Source organism: Bufo gargarizans, chromosome 8 (assembly GCF_014858855.1).
Source record: "Bufo gargarizans isolate SCDJY-AF-19 chromosome 8, ASM1485885v1, whole genome shotgun sequence".
Classification (NCBI taxonomy): Eukaryota; Metazoa; Chordata; class Amphibia; order Anura; family Bufonidae; genus Bufo; species Bufo gargarizans.
This window is the reverse complement of record NC_058087.1, coordinates 199,748,313-199,774,088: the sequence shown is the minus strand read 5'-3', so window position 1 is coordinate 199,774,088 and position 25,776 is coordinate 199,748,313. Positions and strand designations below refer to the sequence as shown.

At 47.2% G+C, this 25,776-nt stretch overlaps 1 protein-coding gene across 7 annotated transcripts in view; it reads left to right on the top strand.

Moving 5' to 3' along the window:
- Positions 1-25,501, top strand: part of LOC122944883 (RING finger protein 112-like) — a 76,334-nt gene extending 50,833 nt beyond the window's left edge. For 4 of the 7 annotated variants that reach the window (XM_044303596.1, XM_044303592.1, XM_044303594.1 and 1 more), the window contains 6 exons: positions 136-266; positions 1,336-1,389; positions 5,168-5,242; positions 8,180-8,386; positions 14,600-14,644; positions 16,126-18,029. In XM_044303596.1, the coding sequence (XP_044159531.1) occupies positions 136-266; positions 1,336-1,389; positions 5,168-5,242; positions 8,180-8,386; positions 14,600-14,644; positions 16,126-16,617 (1,004 nt within the window). In that variant the 3' untranslated portion in view covers positions 16,618-18,029. Of the gene's footprint in view, positions 1-135; positions 267-1,335; positions 1,390-5,167; positions 5,243-8,179; positions 8,387-8,820; positions 9,246-14,599; positions 14,645-16,125; positions 18,030-25,364 lie in introns of those variants that run through there. The other 3 variants (XR_006391062.1, XM_044303597.1, XM_044303595.1) reach the window with 3 other exon arrangements.
- Positions 25,502-25,776: the final 275 nt, after the last annotated feature.

The window sequence follows — 25,776 nt, the reverse complement described above, 5'->3', positions numbered from 1 at the left end:
AATTCTGAAGTTTGTGTCGTCTGTTAATCCGGACATGAATGTAACCTGAGGCATCCATGTTCATTGCTTCATTTTGCAACCTGGAAATTGTATCTTTCTAGAGAACATTCCTGTGTGAACTGTCTTGTTTTATAGCTGCAGATACGTGTTTCCGTCGTCACTTTACTACGTACATCTGTGACCTGATGAACACAATTTGGAACTATCCGAAAATTGATTCTGGGGGGAATATAATAAAATGTGGCAATTTGAGGCAACAACTGGAGGTTTGTATTTGAATGCTCGAAAAATTAATGTAGATCTGTATGAACAGTTGTATTATTTTTTTTGGGGGGGTAGCTTGTTCCTGGGAAGAAGTGCAGGTCCATGGACCGCACACATTAGAGGGGCAGATGTGATTACAGTGGGGTGATGTTACTAGAGTGGTTGGTTTCCTTTTGTTGACTAGTTAAGTGCAAGTTATTCACCTTGTCGGTGTGATGGTGGCTATGACTTTGAAGACTCAGAGCTCCTGATCAATACCCATAATGGAGTATCTTTATTTAACAGAACAATATATTCTACAGGTCAGTCCAAATGACCGTGTTACTTCACATAGGCCCAACTTCTCCTCAGCTACCACTATTTATTGCCATTATCCACCCTCCAAACTAGACCGTGGCCCTAAAGAGCTCCAGTCCTACTATTTCCCCCTCTAGAAACCAGTTGGGATACTCCACACAAATGAATCAGACTGGTCAATCCCAAGGCAACCAGTCATGTGCTCAACTCCTTCCCATGTCCTAACTGGTCCCACTAATAGTCTCCTGCAGATTGAGCTCAGCACCACAGTCACCTTGTTCTGATTTCCTTCAGGCTGACACTACCCCTATGGTCACAGATGAATTCACTAGAGGTAACCTCATCCAGGCCAGTGATGTTCTCAGACTACACCCTGTTTTCATAGCATCCTGCAAACCTCCCTCGTTCATAGCTTTCTACCTAGCCCTCATTCTGAATATCATTCTACCCACCTTAATCCACCTGCAGACCTCTATAGGTTCTAGTACATCACATCACTAACCTGTGGAATAGGCCACAGGCACGATCGTCACACTGCCCATACTGGGCATCACACAATGACCGTACACATTCTCCTCCTATTCTCTCTGGTAACTAGTCAGTCAATACAGGGACATCAGCAGCAGTCTCACGTGCTCTAGTCTAGAATCTTCATTGTGTGAGGTGTGTTAATGCTGTAGCTCTTGGTCCTATTCTGACTCTTCATTGACTCATAACCGGACTCTTCATGGGAGCATTCACAATATTAATCCTTGTCATTTCTCTGTTCTGCAGACATTTGTGGAGTTCCTGCAGATGAGACACTTTAAGTTTAGTTCTCCAACACAGGTAAGACAACATGATGTATAATAGTGTACATAACATAGGACTCCATCTGCTGAGATGGTCTGTGACATCTCTTTTGTCCAGTCACTCATAATATATTTGTATCTCAGGAGACACCATGACAGTAATTGGGATGTTGGTACAAGAGGTTGTCACCAGATGTTATAAGGACATGTCATAGTTGTGTGGCCTTATCGAGGGGCTTTACTGTATCTAGACAGGTTCAACCAAACTGCCAGGTCAATGGTAGAAAGCTCCAGTGCTCCTGAAGAAATCCTTACTTCTTTGCCACAAACCTGCTGGAGATGAGCTCCTATAGTCACAGATGATGGGACTGTGAATGAGTAAAACCCTTCTAAGACAAAATATTACATCAATCTGTCGCTAAGCTCCTCTAATAGCCCCTGTTTTACTCTTTCTGGATACACAAAGCCCATCCCCCTCCAGTTGTCCTTTATGGTTGCAGTTGGTCAAGCAGTTAATTACCTTATATTGGTGCAATGCTGCAGAACCTTCAGTCTCAGATCTCCAGTCTAGAGGACATATGTTACCACGAAGAGAGGAAACTCAATAAAGGGAAACCTTCCAGAACCCATGATACTTTTAAACCCGAAAACCAAAATACCAGAACTTTTGCCCTGATGTCAGTCCACTCCTTAGACTTTATGAAGACCTCATCTGCTCAGACTCTTGGTGATCTCTCCAATTCTAATTGACCTACTCTATCTCTGCACCTCATGTCTGAACTTCATGATGCTGATACCGTGGATGGCTAAATACCCTATAGTTTATTCTGTCTCCATCTTGTCTTTTCTGTACTCCTGCAGTGGGCCCAGAAGGAGCGAGCAGAAGATGGGAGTGGTAGTAGCTCTGGCGTTGATAACTGAACACATAGATCACAGTGGCAATCTTTACACTGCTGGTTCCTGGGGCAGGGCAGTGACAGGAGGGCACGCACTTTCTCCCCTCGGGGCACAACCTGGTGCCCAGTAGTAGTTGGGACGCCCTTAGTGTTAAGTGTTTTTGGCAGGGTGTAAGGCAGGAGTGTGGAAGCAGAAGCAATGGAATTAAGGACAGCACTGCTTACTACGTATGCTGCTGTTCTCTGACGTCAGCCATTCCAGTCTGGTTATCCTGTTCATAGGGCAAACCTCAAACAGAACATTGATAAAGTATGAGACAAGGCAATTGTCCACAAGTAGGGTTGAGCAAATCGAAGCATCTGAAGTGGACTTCGATCTGAACTTCAGGAAGAATTTGATTTGCCGCTAAGTAGAATTTCCTCATGCTTTGTGGTAACGGAATAATTTCCATGAAATGGCGGTAAAAAAAACATACTCACCTCATCCATTTGAGCGTGAAAAAGCCGCCATGGCCATCTTGATTGAAGATCCCGCACACAAATTCATGCATGCGTAATATTTAGTGCGGGATCTTAAATCAATATGGCTGTGGTGACCTCTTCAAGCTTATATGGATGAGGTGAGTATTATTATAAAAAAATTTAACGGATCAACCTCTGAGAGCCCTCACTATTATTCTCAGAGATCAGTGATGAACGCAGCATCTGATGGGTACAATGATGGCGAGTGTCGCATTTGCTGTTCCCTGTGATTGCACCCATTACTTACAAAGAAATTAGCTCAGCCTGTCTCATGTATCCACCATATAGCTGTGCGCTCGGCCGGTCTCATGTCTCCACCATACACCTGTGAGCTCGGCCGGTCTCATGTCTCCACCATACACCTGTGCGCTCGGCCTGTCTCATGTCTCCACCATACACCTGTGCGCTCGGCCGGTCTCATATCTCCACCATACACCTGTGCGCTCAGCCTGTCTCATATCTCCACCATACACCTGTGCGCTCAGCCTGTCTCATATCTCCACCATACACCTGTGCGTTCAGCCTGTCTTATATCTCCACCCTACACCTGTGTGCTCGGCCTGTCTCATATCTCCACCATACACCTGTGAGCTCGGCCGGTCTCATGTCTCCACATACACCTGTGCGCTCAGCCTGTCTCATGTCTCCACCATATACCTGTGAGCTCGGCTGGTCTCATGTCTCCACATACACCTGTGCGCTCAGCCTGTCTCATGTCTCCACCATACACCTGTGCGCTCAGCCTGTCTCATGTCTCCACCATACACCTGTGAGCTCGGCCAGTCTCATATCTCCACCATACACCTGTGCGCTCAGCCTGTCTCATGTCTCCACCATACACCTGTGAGCTCGGCTGGTCTCATGTCTCCACATACACCTGTGCGCTCAGCCTGTCTCATATCTCCACCATAGACCTGTGCGCTCAGCCTGTCTCATATCTCCACCATACACCTGTGAGCTCGGCCTGTCTCATGTCTCCACCATACACCTGTGAGCTCGGCCAGTCTCATGTCTCCACCATACACCTGTGTGCTCGGCCTGTCTCATATCTCCACCATACACCTGTGAGCTCAGCCTGTCTCATGTCTCCACTATACACCTGTGCGCTCGGCTCATCTCATGTCTCCACATACACCTGTGCGCTCAGCCTGTCTCATATCTCCACCATAGACCTGTGCGCTCGGCCTGTCTCATATCTCCACCATACACCTGTGAGCTCAGCCTGTCTCATGTCTCCACTATACACCTGTGCGCTCGGCTGGTCTCATGTCTCCACATACACCTGTGCGCTCAGCCTGTCTCATATCTCCACCATAGACCTGTGCGCTCAGCCTGTCTCATGTCTCCACCATACACCTGTGAGCTCGGCCAGTCTCATGTCTCCACCATACACCTGTGTGCTCGGCCTGTCTCATATCTCCACCATACACCTGTGAGCTCAGCCTGTCTCATGTCTCCACTATACACCTGTGCGCTCAGCCTGTCTCATGTCTCCACCATACACCTGTGTGCTCGGCCTGTCTCATATCTCCACCATACACCTGTGAGCTCAGCCTGTCTCATGTCTCCACTATACACCTGTGCGCTCAGCCTGTCTCATATCTCCACCATACACCTTTGCGCTCGGCCTGTCTCATGTCTCCACCATACACCTGTGAGCTCGGCCTGTCTCATGTCTCCACCATACACCTGTGAGCTCGGCTGGTCTCATGTCTCCACATACACCTGTGCGCTCAGCCTGTCTCATGTCTCCACCATACACCTGTGCGCTCAGCCTGTCTCATATCTCCACCATACACCTGTGCGCTCGGCCTGTCTCATGTCTTCACCATACACCTGTGCGCTCAGCCTGTCTCATGTCTCCACCATACACCTGTGCGCTCAGCCTGTCTCATGTCTCCACCATACACCTGTGCGCTCAGCCTGTCTCATATCTCCACCATACACTTGTGCGCTCAGCCTGTCTCATGTCTCCACCATACACCTGTGCGCTCAGCCTGTCTCATATCTCCACCATACACTTGTGCGCTCAGCCTGTCTCATATCTCCACCATACACCTGTGAGCTCGGCCGGTCTCATGTCTCCACGATATAGGCATGCAACTAGTGATGATGACAGTCGGATGGGAGCACATGTTGTGAGCTGTCAGGGACGTGGCCATGAGACTGTTGAGGATGACATAAGTGATGACCAGACGTAGTAGATGAAGATGTATGAAGCCCCCATGTATTCTCAGTAGGATATGTATGAAATCAGGGAGAGAAACAGCAAATCTCTAAACGCCTCCTTCTATCAGGAGTGGAGCACATGTCACGGTTTCTGTCTCTTTTCTGACCTTACTCCTCAGTTCTTCAGTCTCCACCTCCTCCAACTTATATTGTACTTGTATCCTACAGATGTATTACTCTATGGAAAACTTCAGAAACAGGAATCTCATCATCAGGAAACTGGACAAGTTCTTTGAAAAAGAGGTACGGGAAATAAAGAGGAGGGTTCAGCAATTCTGTTAGTTTGTTACTGTCTCAGAAAAATGATGACAATTGAGAAGAACATCAGATGGTTCTACAATCTTCGCTTCTATCTGTTGAGCCAGTCAGAGAGAGAGAGAGAAATATGAGACAAATAATGAAAGATAAATGTCTGCAATGTTCCCATCACATCCTCACCCTGGAGCAGAGCCACATATGACCACCAGCACCTCCAACATGCTCCTGTGGACATAGGTGGACATGTTTCACAGTAAGTCTAGGACTTTGTTACATTGAAACTGGTGACAGTGAATGTAACCATTTGTATGTAACATGTGACATAACACAAAACTATGTGACAATCCTAAAAAAAAGCCAAACGTGCTACAATTTTTTATGCAGGTCACAAGTCGTGGTCAATTTTTCAACATACAAACAGCAAACAAAATCTGTCAGCACACTGTTATACATGCAGACAATAAAACCAGGGATTAGGGATTATTCTGGATTATAGTGGTACTATACCTACTATACATGAACAATGGAAGCTCTTTGAGCACTTTTTGATCAAATCTGTGTAGGGCCCATCTACCAGCATCAAGGTGACTTCTGCAGACAGGTACCTAACACTAACAGAACTGCCTCTCCCGGGCCTAACCTAAGCCTACAATGTTCAGAGCAGTGGAGAAACCAGCTAGATTTATATTCTGGGACCTACAAATATATTCCCCAGACAGGAACAAAAAAACATACCCATCAAAGAATATAAAAAAAGTATACACATTTTATTGCACAAAATAAAAAATATATAAAACATATAGCTCAGGGGTAACAATGTCAAAAATAGATAGCAGTGACCTTAAATGCTGTATGGAAACACAGGTGTACAGCCCTACTTCCCCCGAAAAGAGTGTAATACATGCCAGATGAGACCAGATATAAAATACAAGTGTAATACAATTGAGCCTGAATTCAATAATAATAATCATATAAAAGAAAAGGACGTCCCATAATGAATAGAGGCCGGAATCATCAGATAAATCCAAATATTAGCCCCCACTGGTCTCACCTGTAGACATGATCGGGGGAAGAGAGCTGTAGTATAGCCAGAAATGCCTCGACGCGCGTTCCGCTCTTGTAGGTCAAATATAGACTGACATTGCATCATTATATACCAGACTTTGGCGCCAAAAGATTAAACATAGGTGGCATTCACCTGACGCGTAATCACTGGGTGACGGGCAGGGAGTGCTCAATCTAAAGGGGGGGGCTACCCTCCAGACATACTGCAAGAAAATGTAGACTAGCACATCTGAAGTCACAGGTGCACATCCATAGAGCTAACATGCAGACAGCAAACAAAAACGTAAGGCAGCATTACTATTACACACTAAAGCAATAGAACTAAGGATTAGGGATTATTCTGGATTAAAGTGTTACTCCACCTACTAAGCATGGAAGCACATCTACCAACGTCAAGGTGACTTCTGCAGATGGGTCCCTAACACTAACAGAACTGCCTCTCCTGGGCCTGAACTAAGCCTACAATGTTCAGGGCGGTGGAGGAACCAGCTATAGTTAAACTTTTCAACACAGACCTCAATGAACTTCGAATGTGACAGAGAATTGCTTGTGTCTGTTTAAACTGGTTATGCACAAAACTTTTTGGGCTGTAAAATTTGTATTGACTTTGTTGTACGACCAAAGTAGCTGTTGAGCTACAACCTACGAGGACATTAGCCGCATTGAGATATCCACCCATCGCCACCTGCTTCTCACATATCAATGATAACCACAGAACTGCTGTGACTACTTGGGATCCAACCACCATGGTGACACTTTCTGGTGGTGTTTGGCCGTATTGCCCTGTCCTCTCCAGTGTAAGATAATTACTTTCACATTATACAAGTAAGGGCTCATGCACACGGACAATATATATGGGCTCCGGCAGTTTATGCACTGTATCACAGATGCAGACCCATTCACTTGAATGGGTCCGCAATCCGGAAGGTTCACTGCAGAATGGAGGCCCAGAACCCCATGGAAGCAATATGGAGTGCCTCTGTGGAGTTTCTCTCCATGCCTACTTGTACCATTTCTGCACTCCGCTACTGTCTCTAATGGTTAACATGAATGTCATCTTTGGATTTATTTCCAGGTCCTTCACATGGTGCATTTATAATCTTGCTATGTAACTGTTATGCTCATGTACTGTGCCTGGTTTGCCAGCAGGTGGCAACGTATATGGCAGATAGATACTTAGAGAGAATGGAACTCACCATTCCATTCTCCCCCCCCCCTTTGGAGAAACTCCTGCAGCAACTGGTGGAACTTTCCCCTCGCTGCTACTTCTTCCAGGTCTTCACAGCTCCAATATGCAGTCTAAACTGGAAAGAAAACTAGAACTGCCACCCCTCCCTTCTGGGAGGAAGCAGGACTGGTCCACTTCTGCCCAAAGGGGGGGAGAATGGAATGGTGAGTTCCATTCTCTCGAAGTATTGCTCTGTCATTTACACTGCCACCTGCTGGTGAACCAGGCTTATTACATGCAATACCAGTTGCATAGAAATCGTAGCATTCCACAATGTAGAGGACCTGGAAAGAAATACAAAGATGACATTTATGTTAGCCTATTAGAGACAGTAGTAGGGTGTAGGAATGGTAACAACATTCTGAGGTGTTACATCCGTACCGCAAAAAGATAGAACTTGTTTAAGTTGAATGGGTCTGCATCCGTCTGCAGAAACCACACGGATGGTGCCTGTGCATTGGGGACCACAAATTGCCCTAACTGGGAGAGCTGGACTTTCTAAAGAACCAGGAGACCTGCACCATTGATGGTCCTGCTGGAAGGATACTGGTCTCATGAGAGGGATATGGATATTTAGCTGTTAGTCCTGTGATGTCCTCTTCTGCATCATTCTCTTTCCTACCTCCCAGGATCCATCATTATGTAAGAACCTGAAGATGACAACATCAGAAATGAGGTCAACAGCTGAGGCTGAGATTTCCTCTCTTCTGTCTGAGTATGGAGACAACCTGCTGACCGACTCTGAGGAGGAGAAGACACGTCTCTTGGAGGATTTACAGACTGAACTACAAAAGAAAACAGAAAGATTCCTCTTCAGATACTCCATAGTGCAGAAGGTAATGAGGGGTCTTCGTGTATTACCTGCCATAGACTAAGCTGGAGGAGTAGCATATCTATCTATCTATCTATCTATCTATCTATCTATCTATCTACAAAAACAAGAAACAACAGCTGCACACTCTCTTTAAAAGTGAAAATGGGTGCAATCCCTCCTGGACTCCAGGCACAAATCCACAGACAATGTCCAAAAAACTAATAATGAGGCAGCAATCCAAAGAAGGTGAAAGGTGGTGGACTTGTTTATGACCCCAGTCATAAACGGGTCCACCACTGGGGTAATAAACGGGTCCACAACCCTTTACCTTCTTTGGAGTGCTGCCTCATTATTTGTTTTTTGGACATTATCTATCTAAACGTATCTATCTATCTATCTTATCTAATCTATCTATCTCTGTCTCCTATCTATCATATATCTATATCTAACCCATAGAAAAGATCTATGAAGAGCAGAAAGTCATCCTGCATGTTTCTGTGATCTACATACTATCATTGAGGAGAGCGAGTCCCGCTATTGGGGAAGGCAGCAGGACTACATTTCCCAGCTCTTCTTGGGGCAATGATCTGAAACTGAATAACTGCACATTAAATCACAATTTATCATCTACCTGGAGAAATAACTGTCCACAGGAAGACTGGTAGACATCACACTTCATAACTGAAAGAGAAGACCATCCAGAAGCAGACTGGTAGACTTCAAACTTGGTAACTGGAAGAGACAATGATCCGCAATAATACTGGTAGACATTACACCTGCTAACTGGCAGAGACGACTGTCCATAGTGGGAATGGTAGGCATCACAGCTTCTAACTGGAAGAGAAGACCATCCAGAAGCAGACTGGTAGACTTCAAACCTGGTAATTGGAAGAGACAATCATCCACAATAATACTGGTAGACATCACAGCTACTAACTGGAAGAGACGACTGTCCATAGTGAGACTGGTAGACACTATAGCTGGTAACTGGCAGAGACAACTGTCCATAGTAAGACTGGTAGGCATCACAGCTACTAACTGGAAGAGACGACTGTCCATAGTGAGACTGGTAGACATTATAGCTGGTAACTGGGAGAGAAGACTGTCCATAGTGAGACTGGTAGACATTATAGCTGGTAACTGGAACAGACGACTGTCCATAGTGAGACTGGTAGACATTATAGCTGGTAACTGGAAGAGACAACTGTCCATAGTGAGACTGGTAGACATTACACCTGCTAACTGGGAGAGAAGACTGTCCATAGTGAGACTGGTAGACATTATAGCTGGTAACTGGAACAGACGACTGTCCATAGTGAGACTGGTAGACATTATAGCTGGTAACTGGAAGAGACAACTGTCCATAGTGAGACTGGTAGACATTACACCTGCTAACTGGGAGAGAAGACTGTCCATAGTGAGACTGGTAGACATTATAGCTGGTAACTGGAACAGACGACTGTCCATAGTGAGACTGGTAGACATTATAGCTGGTAACTGGAAGAGATGACTGTCCATAGTGAGACCGGTAGACATTACACCTGCTAACTGGAAGAGATGACTGCCCATAGTGAGACTGGTAGACATCACAGCTGATAACTGGGAGAGATGACTGTCTATAGTGAGACTGGTAGACATCGCAATTTGGTAATTTGGAGAGACAACTGTCCATAGTAAGACTGGTAGACATTACACCTGCTAACTGGAAGAGACAACTGTCCATAGTTAGACTGGTAGACATTATAGCTGGTAACTGGAAGAGACAACTGTCCATAGTGAGACTGGTAGACATTACACCTGCTAACTGGAAGAGATGACTGTCCATAGTGAGACTGGTAGACATCATAGCTGATAACTGGGAGAGACGACTGTCTATAGTGAGACTGGTAGACATCACAATTGGTAATTTGAAGAGACAACTGTCCATATTGAGACTGGTAGACATCATAGCTGGTAACTGGGAGAGACGCCTGCCCATAGCGAGACTGGTAGACATCACAGCTGGAGAAACAGGAGGAAGACAGATCCCAAAGACAATTTGCCTGCTTCTACCAGGAGTCTCATCTCGGGGAGGTTGATTAACCGGCTCCTGTGAGGTCTCATCCTGGAGAGGTTGTCCTGTCTGTCCCTGTCCCTGTGAATTCACTTCTCCATGCTGTTGTACTTTATTAGAGGCCTGAACCATACTTAGTCCTCAGGTCATCAGTGGAGAATGTGGTCGGTTGTCCTCTGCGGTGGAGTTGAGACCGGATGGTGATAAACAAGGGCTCACAACTCAAAGAAATATTCCCGTCTTGGACATTGGGGGCATATCACTAATTAATGCACCCAATGTCTGATAGGTGCAGGTCCCACTTCATCATTCACTTCTCCATTTCGCAAGAACAGCCACTGCTCTGTTCACTTCGATGGGGCTTACAGAAATAGCCGAGCCAGCGCAGTGCACCCTATGGCACTTTGTGGGCTTTCTTGTAAGTATAGGTGTGGGTCCCAGAGGTGGGGCTTGCACCTATCAGACATTGGGGCATATCCTAGTGATTTGCCCCCAATGTCCAAGATGGGAATACCCCTTTAAGAGACCATTCACAAAACAGATTTTACATTGGAATTATGGCATGGACAGTCCAACCCAAAAACCTGCCAGCAGCCGTGTCCTTTCTGCCTCACATACATCCCAATAGGAGGCAACAATAAGGATCGTGGAGGGCAGCTTAAAGCTGCAGCTGCACCAAAAAGGGACATGTCCCTCATGCAGCTATCTATCCATCTATCATGTATTCGGAAAGTCTTCAGACTCTTTAATCTTTTTCACATTTTATTATGTGGCTGCTTGTGCTAATATAAAAAAATCAACTTTATCTTCATCATTCTGCACTCAATTATTAAAAAGTTTTTCCAAGATTTAATAACTGATGAGCTGTCCTCAGGATAGGTGATCAGTTTCTGATCGGTGGGGGTCTGACACCCGGGACCCCTGCTGATCAGCTGTTTGAGAAGGCACCGGCGTTCCTGTGAGTGCTGTGGAATTCTCCCTGCTCACCAAGCCCAGCACCGTACATTGTATAGTGGCTATCCTATTCACTTCTATTGGGCTGTGCTGCTTCTAGGCCACACGACTGATGAACGTGACGTTACATGGCCTAGGAAAAGCTGTGAGAAGGCCATAGGGCTCATAGGAGATCCGGTGCCTTCTCAAAGCTGTCGGACTCCCACAGATACTGATGACCAATCCAGAGGATAGGTTGTCAGTTGTAAACTTTCTGAAAACTCCTTTAATATGTAAAAAATTAAAGCAGAATTTTAGAAATTTTAGCAAATTTCTTAAAAATATTTTATTTTTATTTTGGTATGGAGATAAGTATTCAGCCCCTTTCTCCTGGATATAAGTATTCAGCCACTTTGCTGTGACACTTGGCATTTAGCACTGGAGTCTCCCTTTTCTTTAGATCCTCTCAGATGTTCTACACCTTGACTGGAGTCACCTGTGGTAAATTCAGTGGATTGGACATAATTTGTATAGACACAGCCCTGTCTATATAAGATCTCACAGCTGACAATGCATCAGAACAAAAACCAAGAACTGCCTGTAGAGCTCAGATACAGGATTGTGTAGAGGCACAGATCTGGAGGAGACAAAAACATTCCTTCTGCATTGAAAGTTCCCAAAAGCATAGTGGACTCCATCATTCTTATATAGAAGAAGAGCAACAGGACCTATCCTGGAGCTATAGTGGCCGCCCCACCAATCTAAGTAATTGGGGTACAGAGGTGACCAAGAACCCAATAGTTGCTCTGGCTGAGCTCCAAACATGCTGTGTGCAGATGGGAAAAACTTCCAGAAGCTCAGCCATCGCTGCTACCTCCACCAATCTGGGCTTTATGGCAGAGTGGGTAGAAAGAAGCCTCTCCTTAGTAAAAGACCCATCAAAGCCGCCTGGAGTTTGTTAAAAATAAAATGGGGGTATATCTCACCTATATCGAGAACGGAGCACCGTAAGGTGGTGGCTCGAGGACTCCGGTCCAGCCACCACCAAGCCGGCTCCCCATAGAAGTTAATGGGGGCTTACCGCGCATGCGCAGCCCCCGCTCCCATTCATTTCTATGGGGCCGACAGAAATAGCCAAGTGCTCGGCTACTTTTGCCAGCCCCATAGAAAATGAATAGAGGGTGGCTGCGCATGCGCAGTGCGCCGTACTTTACTTGCGGGGCTCCGTTCTCGATATATCCTAGCGTTATGCCTCCATTGTCCATGATGAGACAACCCCCTTAAGGATATCTTTATGACGACCGGCACAGCAGCAAAGTCTGTTTAGCTTTAGTAGCAGGTTGCCTTGCTGACTAGTGTTGAGCGCGAATATTCGAATAGCGAATATTAATCGTGAATATCGCAACTTCGAGAATTTGGGAATATTATGAATATAGTGCTATATATTTGTTATATCGAATATTCGTAATTTTTTTCCATCTGAACACATGATTCCTCCCTGCTTCTTGCTTTTGGGCCAATGAGTCATTGGCCCACAAGCAACTTAAGCAATCATGACTTTAGATGGAAAGAAATTGCGAATATTCTAAAAAACAAATATATTAGTTTTTTAGAATATTCGTCCTTTTTTTTTTTCCAATCTGTACAGTTGTTCTAAAACTCAGATCCGACGGTATATTCTAACCACCAGGCGTTCCCATGGTGACGGGGACGCTTGTTGGGGAGGAGTATGCGAATATTATTCATAGTGATTCATAGTAAATAACTATGAATAATATTCGCATACTCCTCCCCGACAAGCATCCCCGTCGCCATGGGAACGCCTGGTGGTTAGAGTATACCAGGGTTGTGTAGATTTTTATTATTTTTCCTTATAACATGGTTATAAGGGAAAATAATAGCATTCTGAATACAAAATGCTAAGTAAATTAGGGATGGAGGGGCTAAAAAAAAAAATAATAATAAATTAAACTCAGCTAATCCAATTGTTTGCGCAGCCGAGCTCGTCTTCTGTATTCTTCTTTGGGGACCTGGAAGGAAAAGGACCTTTGGTGATGTCACTGCGCTCATCACATGGTCCATCACATGATCCATCACCATGGGGCCATGTGAGGAGCGCAGTGACGTCACCAAAGGTCCTTTTCCTCCCAGGTCCTCAAAGAAGAATACAGAAGACGAGCAGGGCTGCGCGAACAATTGGTGGAGGTGAGTTTAATTATTATTATTATTTTTTTAACTCCTCCATCCCTAATTTACTTAGCGTTCTGTATTAAGAATGCTATTATTTTCCCTTATAACCATCTTATAAGGGAAAATAATAAAATCTACACAACACCGGAATATTCTAACCACCAGGCGTTCCCATGGTGACAGGGATGCTTGTCGGTGAGTAGTATGCCAAAGATGAATAAATGTACAGATTGAAAAAAAATAAAAATAAAGAATATTCTAAAAAACAAATATATTAGATATAGTGCGATTATAGCACTATATTGAATATATTTGTTTTTCGAATATTCTAAAAAACTAATATATAGCACTATATCGAATATAGTGCTATATATTTGGTTTTTAGAATATTCTCAAATATAACGAATATTCTACCAAAAATTTGCGAAATATCGCAAATACGAATATGGCCCCTGCCGCTCATCACTATTGCTGACTCCTTTGCTTGGCAGTGCAGATTGTATGTTCACCTTTATCTGAGCTAGGGGCAGGTCTTGGATCCATCCAACCTCCCAAAAGGGGATGAAGCAGGAGCAATAACCTTGGATGTGCCGTCCATACACAGCTGTGCTGGGTATAATACATGACATGACAATAGCTAGCATAACATTAAATAACAAACCAACTACCGTATCTATCTATCTCTATCTATCTATCTATCTATCTATCTATCCATGATGTGACTGTTTTTATGTCCATCCGCAGGGTTAATATCTGGACATGTCCCCGGTTAGAATCCTATGTTCTTACCCATTATTTGCCCATTTTGGGGCTTGTATGGTGACATTTCCTCCAGCAGTGTAACATTGGAGCGATGAGATGTCATTCATTACACTGCCGTCATACGACTCTTCCTCAAAACTCTCACAACCCAGATTTCTAATTCACTGCATTTCCAGTAAATTTTTGGGCCATTTTTGACAGTAATAAGCAGCTGGTTATAAATGTGGCGCTGACGATCTCCTGCCTGTCGGACCCTCCTCTACTATCTGACGTTATATCACACTTGTGTCCCTGCAGAGATGTAACATCATGACACAGGCGAGGAGCATCCTGGAAAAAGAGGTACTGGAAATATGGAATCAGATGACGTCTGTATCGCTTCTTCATTTGCTTTGGATAATATTGAATGGGGGCGATCCACCCCACAAATCTAGAGGCAAATAATGAAAGGTTCAAGGGGTCATCCAGGGGTTGATTGACAGGTCTAGGTGTGATGATGTTTTCACTGGTTGGCCCTGTCAACCAAAGTGCAGAGGTCACAGCAGTTACGGAGAGAGGAGAGCCTCTAGGTGCAATGGCAACACCCCTGTTGCTCCTACAGGTTCATTTGCATATATTAAAACCTCATTTTTCTCAGCAATGCCGGCACATATGAACATATGCCTTCAGCTGCCAAGAGCACATGCAACAGGTCAGCCAGCGTCATAGGGACAAACCTGCCCTGCATCCATAGGTGGTTCTGCTAGAAGGGTACAGGACCTTTCTAACTTCTCATCATGGACCTCCATGGTAGGAGTAGCCTGTGATGACAGAATGTGAGGGAGTGACATTAGAGAGGCTGCTCCACTCCATGTGACGCTGTGTTACTACAGGAGGTGGGCTCCGCAGGGGCGGGGAGCAGTGCGCCAGAATAAAGTGTATGGCTGCTGGGACTGATTTGCATAGAGATGCCTTGTACAAGGTCATATCAATCGGTTACGTCATTATTAATATTATGGACGTGGCTAAGACAGTAGACAAGGTGTCTGAGATGTCAATCTTGTAATTTTGTCTGGTGTTTAGTTCTTGGGGGGGTTCTCCTTGTGGAGACTAACAATAGGGGTAGGCAGTCTTGAAGAATATGCTTCATGGGAAAATTATGCTAATTAGCTGCCCTTCATTAGGAAATAAAAATACCTGAAAGTTTTACCTTGCAGTGTTTGCATCCCATGGACCTAGGTATAGCTGCCCCAGCAATGTCCTCCCTGCCTCCCATTGGACTTACTCATAATAATGTAAAGGGGGCACAATAGAAACTGAAGACGGAGAGGCTGAGAGGCCGGCAATGTTCCCTCTCTCCTCACTACAGAAGACAGAATTACGACACATCCATGGTTTTTCTATTGAGCCGTCTCCTGCAGTGAGGACAGAGATCATGCTATACATGTGCTTCTCCCTCCTTGTTCTAGGAATTGGTGGGTGTCTCAGCACTCAGCCCCCACCAATCAAATCATTTGATGTGTTGTTATGACACATCAAAAATGTTGTGCAATGTCAGTGAGCCTTTAATGTTGAAGGACCCGCAGATGAGGTCACACAACCAGATCTGTGCAGGTCCTCAAGCCAAAGAATGGAGCCACAAATCCCAGAAAAGGAGAGGGTGAGCCTCTATGTAAGAGTCTGCGGTCTGATCTGGAGTCTGTATTATTTTTTTTTAAGAATCTCTGGAAAAGGATTTTTGGGAGAATTTAATATTCAAAGTTTTTTTTTGCAACAATCACAATTTGGCTTTCTATTCCTATTTATTGTTACTCTGGAATCTTCTTTGTCTTCCTACCTCACAGAATCCACCATTTTATAAGGTCTTGATGACTAAACCATCTAAAGTAAAGTCAAAAGTGGAGTCTGCGGTCATCTCTCTCCAGGATGAGTATGAAACTTGCCTGGAGACTGAATCTGAGGAACAGAAGAACCTTCTCATGGATGATTTACAAACTGAATTAAAAGAAGAACAAGAAACATTTTACTCTGAATACTCTAAAAAGCGTAATGTGATGGTGGGAGCTACAGTGGGTTTAGTTGTGTTGGGTTTGGCTGGAGGGGCAGCAGGAGGTGTCATAGCTGGAGTGGTGCTCACTGCAGAGGTAGGTGTTATAGTGGCGTCTGCTCTTGGTGGAGCCATTGGTTCTGGGGCAATAGGAGGAGGAGCAGGAGCTTTTTTTAAACGTTTCTTTGGAAAGAAGTCAAATGAAGGACAAAATTCTACAGAAGACACCGGCGAAGGTCCTACTGATGACACCGATCCCCTGCTGAAGGAGGAGTCCATGGATGGCTAACACAACATTTTTCAACCAGTTCTTTCTTCCAATTAGGGTTTAGATGGGGTATATTCACACGTGTATGCACCGAGACGCCGCACCCCGCCACACAAAGCAAGACCCTCGCTAATAACCTCTCAGAATCAGATACACATTTCTGTCATTACCACGGACATATGGTCGATCTAGTACATCCTGAGCCCTGACTGCAAAATGACACCCAGTACATCAATGTCTGCAGCAAACTGGTGCCAGTGAGAAACACAACTTATCCATGAGAAAATCAACGAAAAGATAAAAAAGCTATGGCTCTTGAAATGTGACAATAATTTTTTTTTTATAAAACTTGGCCGTTATAAGTCAAGCAGGCCTGGTCGTTAAGGGGTTAACTTTAGGTTTAGATTCCATATCTTGAGGTTCACATCACTCCTCCTATAGACTCCATCACTCATTACCTCTCTTAATCAGATGGGACGTCTCTTGGGTTCGACTGATTGGGGATTAAATCAATGAAGATGGTCATGCTCCCTAGAAGATTAGTTATATTTCACGCCCCTCCTATCCCTGCCCCCACTCTGTAGTATATCACCTCCAGAAGAGTCATTTTCAGTTCATCTGAGCAAACTGTAGACTGTGAAGCTCAAACTGTCCTGTATCTACAGAAAGGAATGGAGCATGAACCTCGCTGCTCCTCGCAGTAGATGATTCTTCAGATGTCTACATATAGATGTTGGTTCCTGATATTCTAAAGTATTATCACCCAGCGATTGCTCAAGTAGTCAGCACTCAGGCTGTTACCCAGGCATCCCTACGGGGACGTACAGTAAACATAAGCGCGTGGTCCTCACTGATATGGTCTCCACCCCCTACCCATCACACACATGGAGAATCATCTCTCCTATCACAGATTATAATTTCTGATTCCTATTCAGCCTGCAGTCCAGATCTCTCCTCTCAATGTCTACTCTTATAACCATGAGTTCACTCCTGACCACATTAAAGCTCCTTTTATGGTGGCTCAATAACTCACAAGCTGCAGGGCATCTAAATACATGGCCAAATCCCAAATCAACTGAACCACCTCCTTATGAACATCGAGGAGACAGTCTACAATCAAGAATGATGAGTTCGGCCGATCTCCTCTATAACTTACCTGGAGCCCTGTTGTATAGAGATATAGATGATATCTCACAGGGCTCAAATCTTCTCTTTATGGATGAAATTAATTATGGACACCCATTATGATCTTTGCTCCCACTTGTTTGACTCTTTTTGATTATTTGTCAAGTGCGGTCGGTGCCTGATGGACGTTTTATTCTCAGAATCTGGTAAAAATGCTTACATTTTCCCTGTTATCACCCTGCATGAAAAACTTTGGGCTTTTCTTCTAATTCCTTCTAACATTTTAATAAAACCGCATGTTGTTTGCAACATTTTCTAGAGTTTGTGCATTTTTAAAGGTACAGCTTTAGTAAATATTCTTTCAACTCATTCTATGGTAAGTCACAATAACAGTATCACATTCCATGATGTGTGTGTGTGTGTTTTTCTTTGCTCTTTTTTTTTACATACATTTGCCTAGCATTGTTATCAGTGAATGGTGTATATAGTTGTGCAGGAAGTTCTCTGCCTGCAAGATTGAAAAAAAGTTCAAGAATCTGTGCTGAGAAATACAATAGAGAGGGAGGAGGGGAGAGGGAAGAGGGGGTGCAGATGCAGAGTCAGGATCAGTATAGTGAATAGAGGAGAGGGAGGAGGGGGGTGCAGATGCAGAGTCAGGATCAGTATAGTGAACAGGGCAGAGGGAGGAGGGGGGTGCAGCTGCAGTGTCAAGATCAGTATAGTGAATAGAGGAGAGGGAGGAGGGGGGTGCAGCTGCAGTGTCAGGATCAGTATAGTGAATACAGGAGAGGGAGGAGGAGGAGGAGCTGCGGTGTCGGGATCAGAATAGTGAATAGAGGAGAGGGAGGAGGGGGGTGCAGCTGAAGTGTCGGGATCAGAATAGTGAATAGAGAAGAGGGAGGAGGGGGTGCAGCTGCAGAGTCAGGATCAATATAGTGAATAGAGGAGAGGGAGGAGGGGGGTGCAGCTGCAGAGTCAGGATCGGTATAGAGAACAGAGGAGAGGGAGGAGGGGGGTGCAGCTGCAGTGTCTGGATCTCTATAGTGAACAGAGGAGAGGGAGGAGGGGGTGCAGCTGCAGTGTCAGGATCAGTATAGTAAATAGAGGAGAGGGAGGAGGGGGTGCAGCAGCAGTGTCAGGATCAGTATAGTGAATAGAGGAGAGGGAGGAGGGGGGTGCAGCTGCAGAGTCAGGATCAGTATAGTGAATAGAGGAGAGGGAGGAGGGGGTGCAGCTGCAGTGTCAGGATTAGTATAGTGAATAGAGGAGAGGGAGGAGGGGGGTGCAGCAGCAGTGTCAGGATCAGTATAGTGAATAGAGGAGAGGGAGGAGGGGGTGCAGCTGCAGTGTCAGGGTCAGTATAGTGAATAGAGGAGAGGGAGGAGGGGGGTGCAGCTGCAGTGTCAGGATCAGTATAGTGAATAGAGGAGAAGGAGAAGGGGGTGCAGCCGCAGTGTCAGGATCAGTATAGTGAATAGAGGAGAGGGAGGAGGGGGGTGCAGCTGCAGAATCAGGATCAGTTTAGTGAATAGAGGAGAGGGGGGAGGGGGTGCAGCTGCAGAGTCAGGATCAGTATAGTGAATAGAGGAGAGGAGGGAGGGGGTGCAGCTGCAGATGTCAGGATCATTTTAGTGAATAGAGGAGAGGGAGGAGGGGGGAGGCAGCTGCAGAGTCAGGATCAGTATAGTCAATAGAGGAGAGGGAGGAGGGGGGTGCAGCTGAAGTGTCAGGATCAGTATAGTGAATAGAGGAGAGGGAGGAGGGGGGTGCAACTGCAGAGTCAGGAACAGAATAGTCAATAGAGGAGAGGGAGGAGGGGGTGCAGCTGCAGAGTCAGGATCAGTATAGTGAATAGAGGAGAGGGAGGAGGGGGTGCAGCTGCAGTGTCAGGATCAGTATAGTGAATAGAGGAGATGGAGGAGGGGGGTGCAGCTGCTGTTTCAGGATCAGTATAGTGAATAGAGGAGAAAGAGGAGGGGGTGCAGCTGCAGTGTCAGGATCAGTATAGTTAATAGAGGAGAGGGAGGAGGGGGAGGAGCTGCAGTGGTCAGGATCAGTATAGTGAATAGAGGAGAAAGAGGAGGGGGTGCAGCTGCAGTGTCAGAATCAGTATAGTGAATAGAGGAGAAGGAGAAGGGGGTGCAGCAGCAGAATCAGGATCAGTATAGTGAATAGAGGAGAGGGAGGAGGGGGAGGAGCTGCAGTGTCAGGATCAGTATAGTGAATAGAAGAGAGGGAGGAGGGGGTGCAGCTGCAGTGTCAGGATCAGTATAGTGAATAGAGGAGAGGGAGGAGGGGGGTGCAGCAGCAGAGTCAGGATCAGTTTAGTGAATAAAGGAGAGGGAGGAGGGGGGTGCAGCTGCAGTGTCGGGATCAGTATAGTGAATAGAGGAGAGGAAAGAGGGGGTGCAGCAGCAGAGTCAGGATCAGTATAGTGAATAAAGGAGAGGGAGGAGGAGGAGGAGCTGCAGTGTCTGGATCAGTATAGTGAATAGAGGAGAGGGAGGAGGGGGGTGCAGCTGCAGTGTCGGGATCAGTATAGTGAATAGAGGAGAGGAAGGAGGGGGGTGCAGCTGCAGTGTCAGGATCAGTATAGTGAATAGAGGAGAGGGAGGAGGGGGGTGCAGCTGCAGTGTCAGGATCAGTATAGTGAATAGAGGAGAGGGAGGAGGGGGGTGCAGCTGCAGTGTCTGGATCAGTATAGTGAATAGAGGAGAGGGAGGAGGGGGGTGCAGCTGCAGTGTCAGGATCAGTATAGTGAATAGAGGAGAGGGAGGAGGGGGTGCAGCTGCAGTGTCAGGATCAGTATAGTGAATAGAGGAGAGGGAGGAGGGGGAGGAGCTGCAGTGTCAGGATCAGTATAGTGAATAGAGGAGAGGGAGGAGGGGGTGCAGCTGCAGTGTCAGGATCAGTATAGTGAATAGAGGAGGGGGAGGAGGGGGGTGCAGCTGCAGTGTCAGGATCAGTATAGTAAATAGAGGAGAGGGAGGAGGGGGGTGCAGCTGCAGTGTCAGGATCATTTTAGTGAATAAAGGAGAGGGAGGAGGGGGGTGCAGCTGCAGAGACAGGATCAGTATAGTGAATAGAGGAGAGGGAGGAGGGGGTGCAGCTGCAGTGTCGGGATCAGTATAGTGAATAGAGAAGAGGGAGGAGGGGGGGTGCAGCTGCAGAGTCAGGATCAGTATAGTGAATAGAGGAGAGGGAGGAGGGGGTGCAGCTGCAGTGTCGGGATCAGTATAGTGAATAGAGAAGAGGGAGGAGGGGGTGCAGCTGCAGAGTCAGGATCAGTATAGTGAATAGAGGAGAGGGAGGAGGGGGTGCAGCTGCAGTGTCAGGATCAGTATAGTGAATAGAGGAGAGGGAGGAGGGGGGTGCAGCTGCAGTGTTGGGATCAGTATAGTGAATAGAGGGGAGGGAGGAGGGGGTGCAGCTGCAGAGGTCGGGATCAGTATAGTGAATAGAGGAGAGGGACGAGGGGGGGCAGCTGCAGTGTCGGGATCAGTATAGTGAATAGAGGAGAGGGGAGGAGGGGGTGCAGCTGCAGAGTCAGGATCAGTATAGTGAATAGAGGAGAGGGAGGAAGGGGTGCAGCTGCAGTGTCGGGATCAGTATAGTGAATAGAGGAGAGGAAGGAGGGGGGTGCAGCTGCAGTGTCGGGATCAGTATAGTGAATAGAGGAGAGGGAGGAGGGGGGTGCAGCTGCAGTGTCGGGATCAGTATAGTGAATAGAGGAGAGGGAGGAGGGGGGTGCAGCTGCAGTGTTGGGATCAGTATAGTGAATAGAGGAGAGGGAGGAGGGGGTGTAGCTGCAGTGTCGGGATCAGTATAGTGAATAGAGGAGAGGGAGGAGGGGGGTGCAGCTGCAGTGTCAGGATCAGTATAGTGAATAGAGGAGAAGGAGAAGGGGGTGCAGCCGCAGTGTCAGGATCAGTATAGTGAATAGAGCAGAGGGAGGAGGGGGGTGCAGCTGCAGAATCAGGATCAGTTTAGTGAATAGAGGAGAGGGGGGAGGGGGTGCAGCTGCAGAGTCAGGATCAGTATAGTGAATAGAGGAGAGGGGGGAGGGGGTGCAGCTGCAGTGTTGGGATCAGTATAGTGAATAGAGGGGAGGGAGGAGGGGGTGCAGCTGCAGAGTCGGGATCAGTATAGTGAATAGAGGAGAGGGAGGAGGGGGTGCAGCTGCAGTGTCGGGATCAGTATAGTGAATAGAGGAGAGGGAGGAGGGGGGTGCAGCTGCAGTGTTGGGATCAGTATAGTGAATAGAGGAGAGGGAGGAGGGGGTGTAGCTGCAGTGTCGGGATCAGTATAGTGAATAGAGGAGAGGGAGGAGGGGGGTGCAGCTGCAGTGTCAGGATCAGTATAGTGAATAGAGGAGAAGGAGAAGGGGGTGCAGCCGCAGTGTCAGATCAGTATAGTGAATAGAGGAGAGGGAGGAGGGGGGTGCAGCTGCAGAATCAGGATCAGTTTAGTGAATAGAGGAGAGGGGGGAGGGGTGCAGCTGCAGAGTCAGGATCAGTATAGTGAATAGAGGAGAGGGGGGAGGGGGTGCAGCTGCAGAGTCAGGATCAGTTTAGTGAATAGAGGAGAGGGGGGAGGGGGTGCAGCTGCAGAGTCAGGATCAGTATAGTGAATAGAGGAGAGAGAGGAGGGGGTGCAGCTGCAGTGTCAGGATCAGTATAGTGAATAGAGGAGAGGGAGGAGGGGGAGGAGCTGCAGAGTCAGGATCAGTATAGTCAATAGAGGAGAGGGAGGAGGGGGTGCAGCTGTAGTGTCAGGATCAGTATAGTGAATAGAGGAGAGGGAGGAGGGGGGTGCAACTGCAGAGTCAGGATCAGTATAGTGAATAGAGGAGAGGGAGGAGGGGGTGCAGCTGCAGAGTCAGGATCAGTATAGTGAATAGAGGAGAGGGAGGAGGGGGTGCAGCTGCAGTGTCAGGATCAGTATAGTGAATAGAGGAGATGGAGGAGGGGGGTGCAGCTGCAGTGTCAGGATCAGTATAGTGAATAGAGGAGAAAGAGGAGGGGGTGCAGCTGCAGTGTCAGGATCAGTATAGTGAATAGAGGAGAGGGAGGAGGGGGAGGAGCTGCAGTGTCAGGATCAGTATAGTGAATAGAGGAGAAAGAGGAGGGGGTGCAGCTGCAGTGTCAGAATCAGTATAGTGAATAGAGGAGAAGGAGAAGGGGGTGCAGCAGCAGAATCAGGATCAGTATAGTGAATAGAGGAGAGGGAGGAGGGGGGTGCAGCTGCAGTGTCAGGATCAGTATAGTGAATAGAAGAGAGGGAGGAGGGGGTGCTGCTGCAGTGTCAGGATCAGTATAGTGAATAGAGGAGAGGGAGGAGGGGGGTGCAGCAGCAGAGTCAGGATCAGTTTAGTGAATAAAGGAGAGGGAGGAGGGGGGTGCAGCTGCAGTGTCGGGATCAGTATAGTGAATAGAGGAGAGGAAAGAGGGGGTGCAGCAGCAGAGTCAGGATCAGTTTAGTGAATAAAGGAGAGGGAGGAGGAGGAGGAGCTGCAGTGTCTGGATCAGTATAGTGAATAGAGGAGAGGGAGGAGGGGGGTGCAGCTGCAGTGTCGGGATCAGTATAGTGAATAGAGGAGAGGAAGGAGGGGGGTGCAGCTGCAGTGTCAGGATCAGTATAGTGAATAGAGGAGAGGGAGGAGGAGGGTGCAGCTGCAGTGTCAGGATCAGTATAGTGAATAGAGGAGAGGGAGGAGGGGGGTGCAGCTGCAGTGTCGGGATCAGTATAGTGAATAGAGGAGAGGGAGGAGGGGGGTGCAGCTGCAGTGTCAGGATCAGTATAGTGAATAGAGGAGAGGGAGGAGGGGGAGGAGCTGCAGTGTCAGGATCAGTATAGTGAATAGAGGAGAGGGAGGAGGGGGTGCAGCTGCAGTGTCAGGATCAGTATAGTGAATAGAGGAGAGGGAGGAGGGGGAGGAGCTGCAGTGTCAGGATCAGTATAGTGAATAGAGGAGAGGGAGGAGGGGGTGCAGCTGCAGTGTCAGGATCAGTATAGTGAATAGAGGAGGGGGAGGAGGGGGGTGCAGCTGCAGTGTCAGGATCAGTATAGTGAATAGAGGAGAGGGAGGAGGGGGGTGCAGCTGCAGTGTCAGGATCATTTTAGTGAATAAAGGAGAGGGAGGAGGGGGTGCAGCTGCAGAGTCAGGATCAGTATAGTGAATAGAGGAGAGGGAGGAGGGGGTGCAGCTGCAGTGTCGGGATCAGTATAGTGAATAGAGGAGAGGGAGGAGGGGGGGTGCAGCTGCAGAGTCAGGATCAGTATAGTGAATAGAGGAGAGGGAGGAGGGGGTGCAGCTGCAGTGTCGGGATCAGTATAGTGAATAGAGAAGAGGGAGGAGGGGGTGCAGCTGCAGAGTCAGGATCAGTATAGTGAATAGAGGAGAGGGAGGAGGGGGTGCAGCTGCAGTGTCAGGATCAGTATAGTGAATAGAGGAGAGGGAGGAGGGGGGTGCAGCTGCAGTGTTGGGATCAGTATAGTGAATAGAGGGGAGGGAGGAGGGGGTGCAGCTGCAGAGTCGGGATCAGTATAGTGAATAGAGGAGAGGGAGGAGGGGTGCAGCTGCAGTGTCGGGATCAGTATAGTGAATAGAGGAGAGGGAGGAGGGGGTGCAGCTGCAGAGTCAGGATCAGTATAGTGAATAGAGGAGAGGGAGGAGGGGGTGCAGCTGCAGTGTCGGGATCAGTATAGTGAATAGAGGAGAGGAAGGAGGGGGGTGCAGCTGCAGTGTCGGGATCAGTATAGTGAATAGAGGAGAGGGAGGAGGGGGGTGCAGCTGCAGTGTTGGGATCAGTATAGTGAATAGAGGGGAGGGAGGAGGGGGTGCAGCTGCAGAGTCGGGATCAGTATAGTGAATAGAGGAGAGGGAGGAGGGGGGTGCAGCTGCAGTGTCGGGATCAGTATAGTGAATAGAGGAGAGGGAGGAGGGGGGTGCAGCTGCAGTGTTGGGATCAGTATAGTGAATAGAGGAGAGGGAGGAGGGGGTGTAGCTGCAGTGTCGGGATCAGTATAGTGAATAGAGGAGAGGGAGGAGGGGGGTGCAGCTGCAGTGTTGGGATCAGTATAGTGAATAGAGGAGAGGGAGGAGGGGGGTGCAGCTGCAGTGTCAGGATCAGTGTAGTGAATAGAGGAGAGGGAGGAGGGGGTGCAGCTGCAGTGTCGGGATCAGTATAGTGAATAGAGGAGAGGGAGGAGGGGGGTGCAGCTGGAGTGTCGGGATCAGTATAGTGAATAGAGGAGAGGGAGGAGGGGGTGCAACTGCAGAGTCAGGATCAGTATAGTGAATAGAGGAGAGGGAGGAGGGGGTGCAGCTGCAGAGTCAGGATCAGTTTAGTGAATAGAGGAGAGGGAGGAGGGGGGTGCAGCTGGAGTGTCGGGTTCAGTATAGTGAATAGAGGAGAGGGAGGAGGGGGGTGCAGCTGGAGTGTCGGGATCAGTATAGTGAATAGAGGAGAGGGAGGAGGGCGTGCAGCTGCAGTGTCAGGATCAGTATAGTGAATAGAGGAGAGGGAGGAGGGGGGTGCAGCTTCAGTATCTGGATCAGATTAGTAAGCAGGGGAGGGGAAGCAGGGAGCTGAAGCATTTGGAAAAATCAGAAAACTTACTTATCCTGCCTATTTTCTTAGACTTAGACCAGGCTTTCTAATGATGCCGAAATACAGAAGAATGTGCTGCGGACTGCGATTATTTCTGGTGGCTGACATTCTGAGCGCACGTGAGATCCTGCACCCGAAGATGAAATATTAAGATTCAACCAAACAGCAAATGAGAAGTAATGGCTCTCGTTCCAGATGAAACTACGGCTGATGATGGATTCACAATAGCGGATAATAGAAAAGAAATATCCTGTTATATAGGTAGAAATCATAACTGGAGAACATAGAACTACGTGGAGCTACAGGAGCTGACCACGGCTGATTTATTAATCTGGACTACATCTCTTCTATCCAGTGGGAACGGATGACGTCTTCTAACCAGAGCTTTAAGATGTAGCTGGAGTGATAAAATAATGGCTATTTCCAGTTGATATCGGGCACA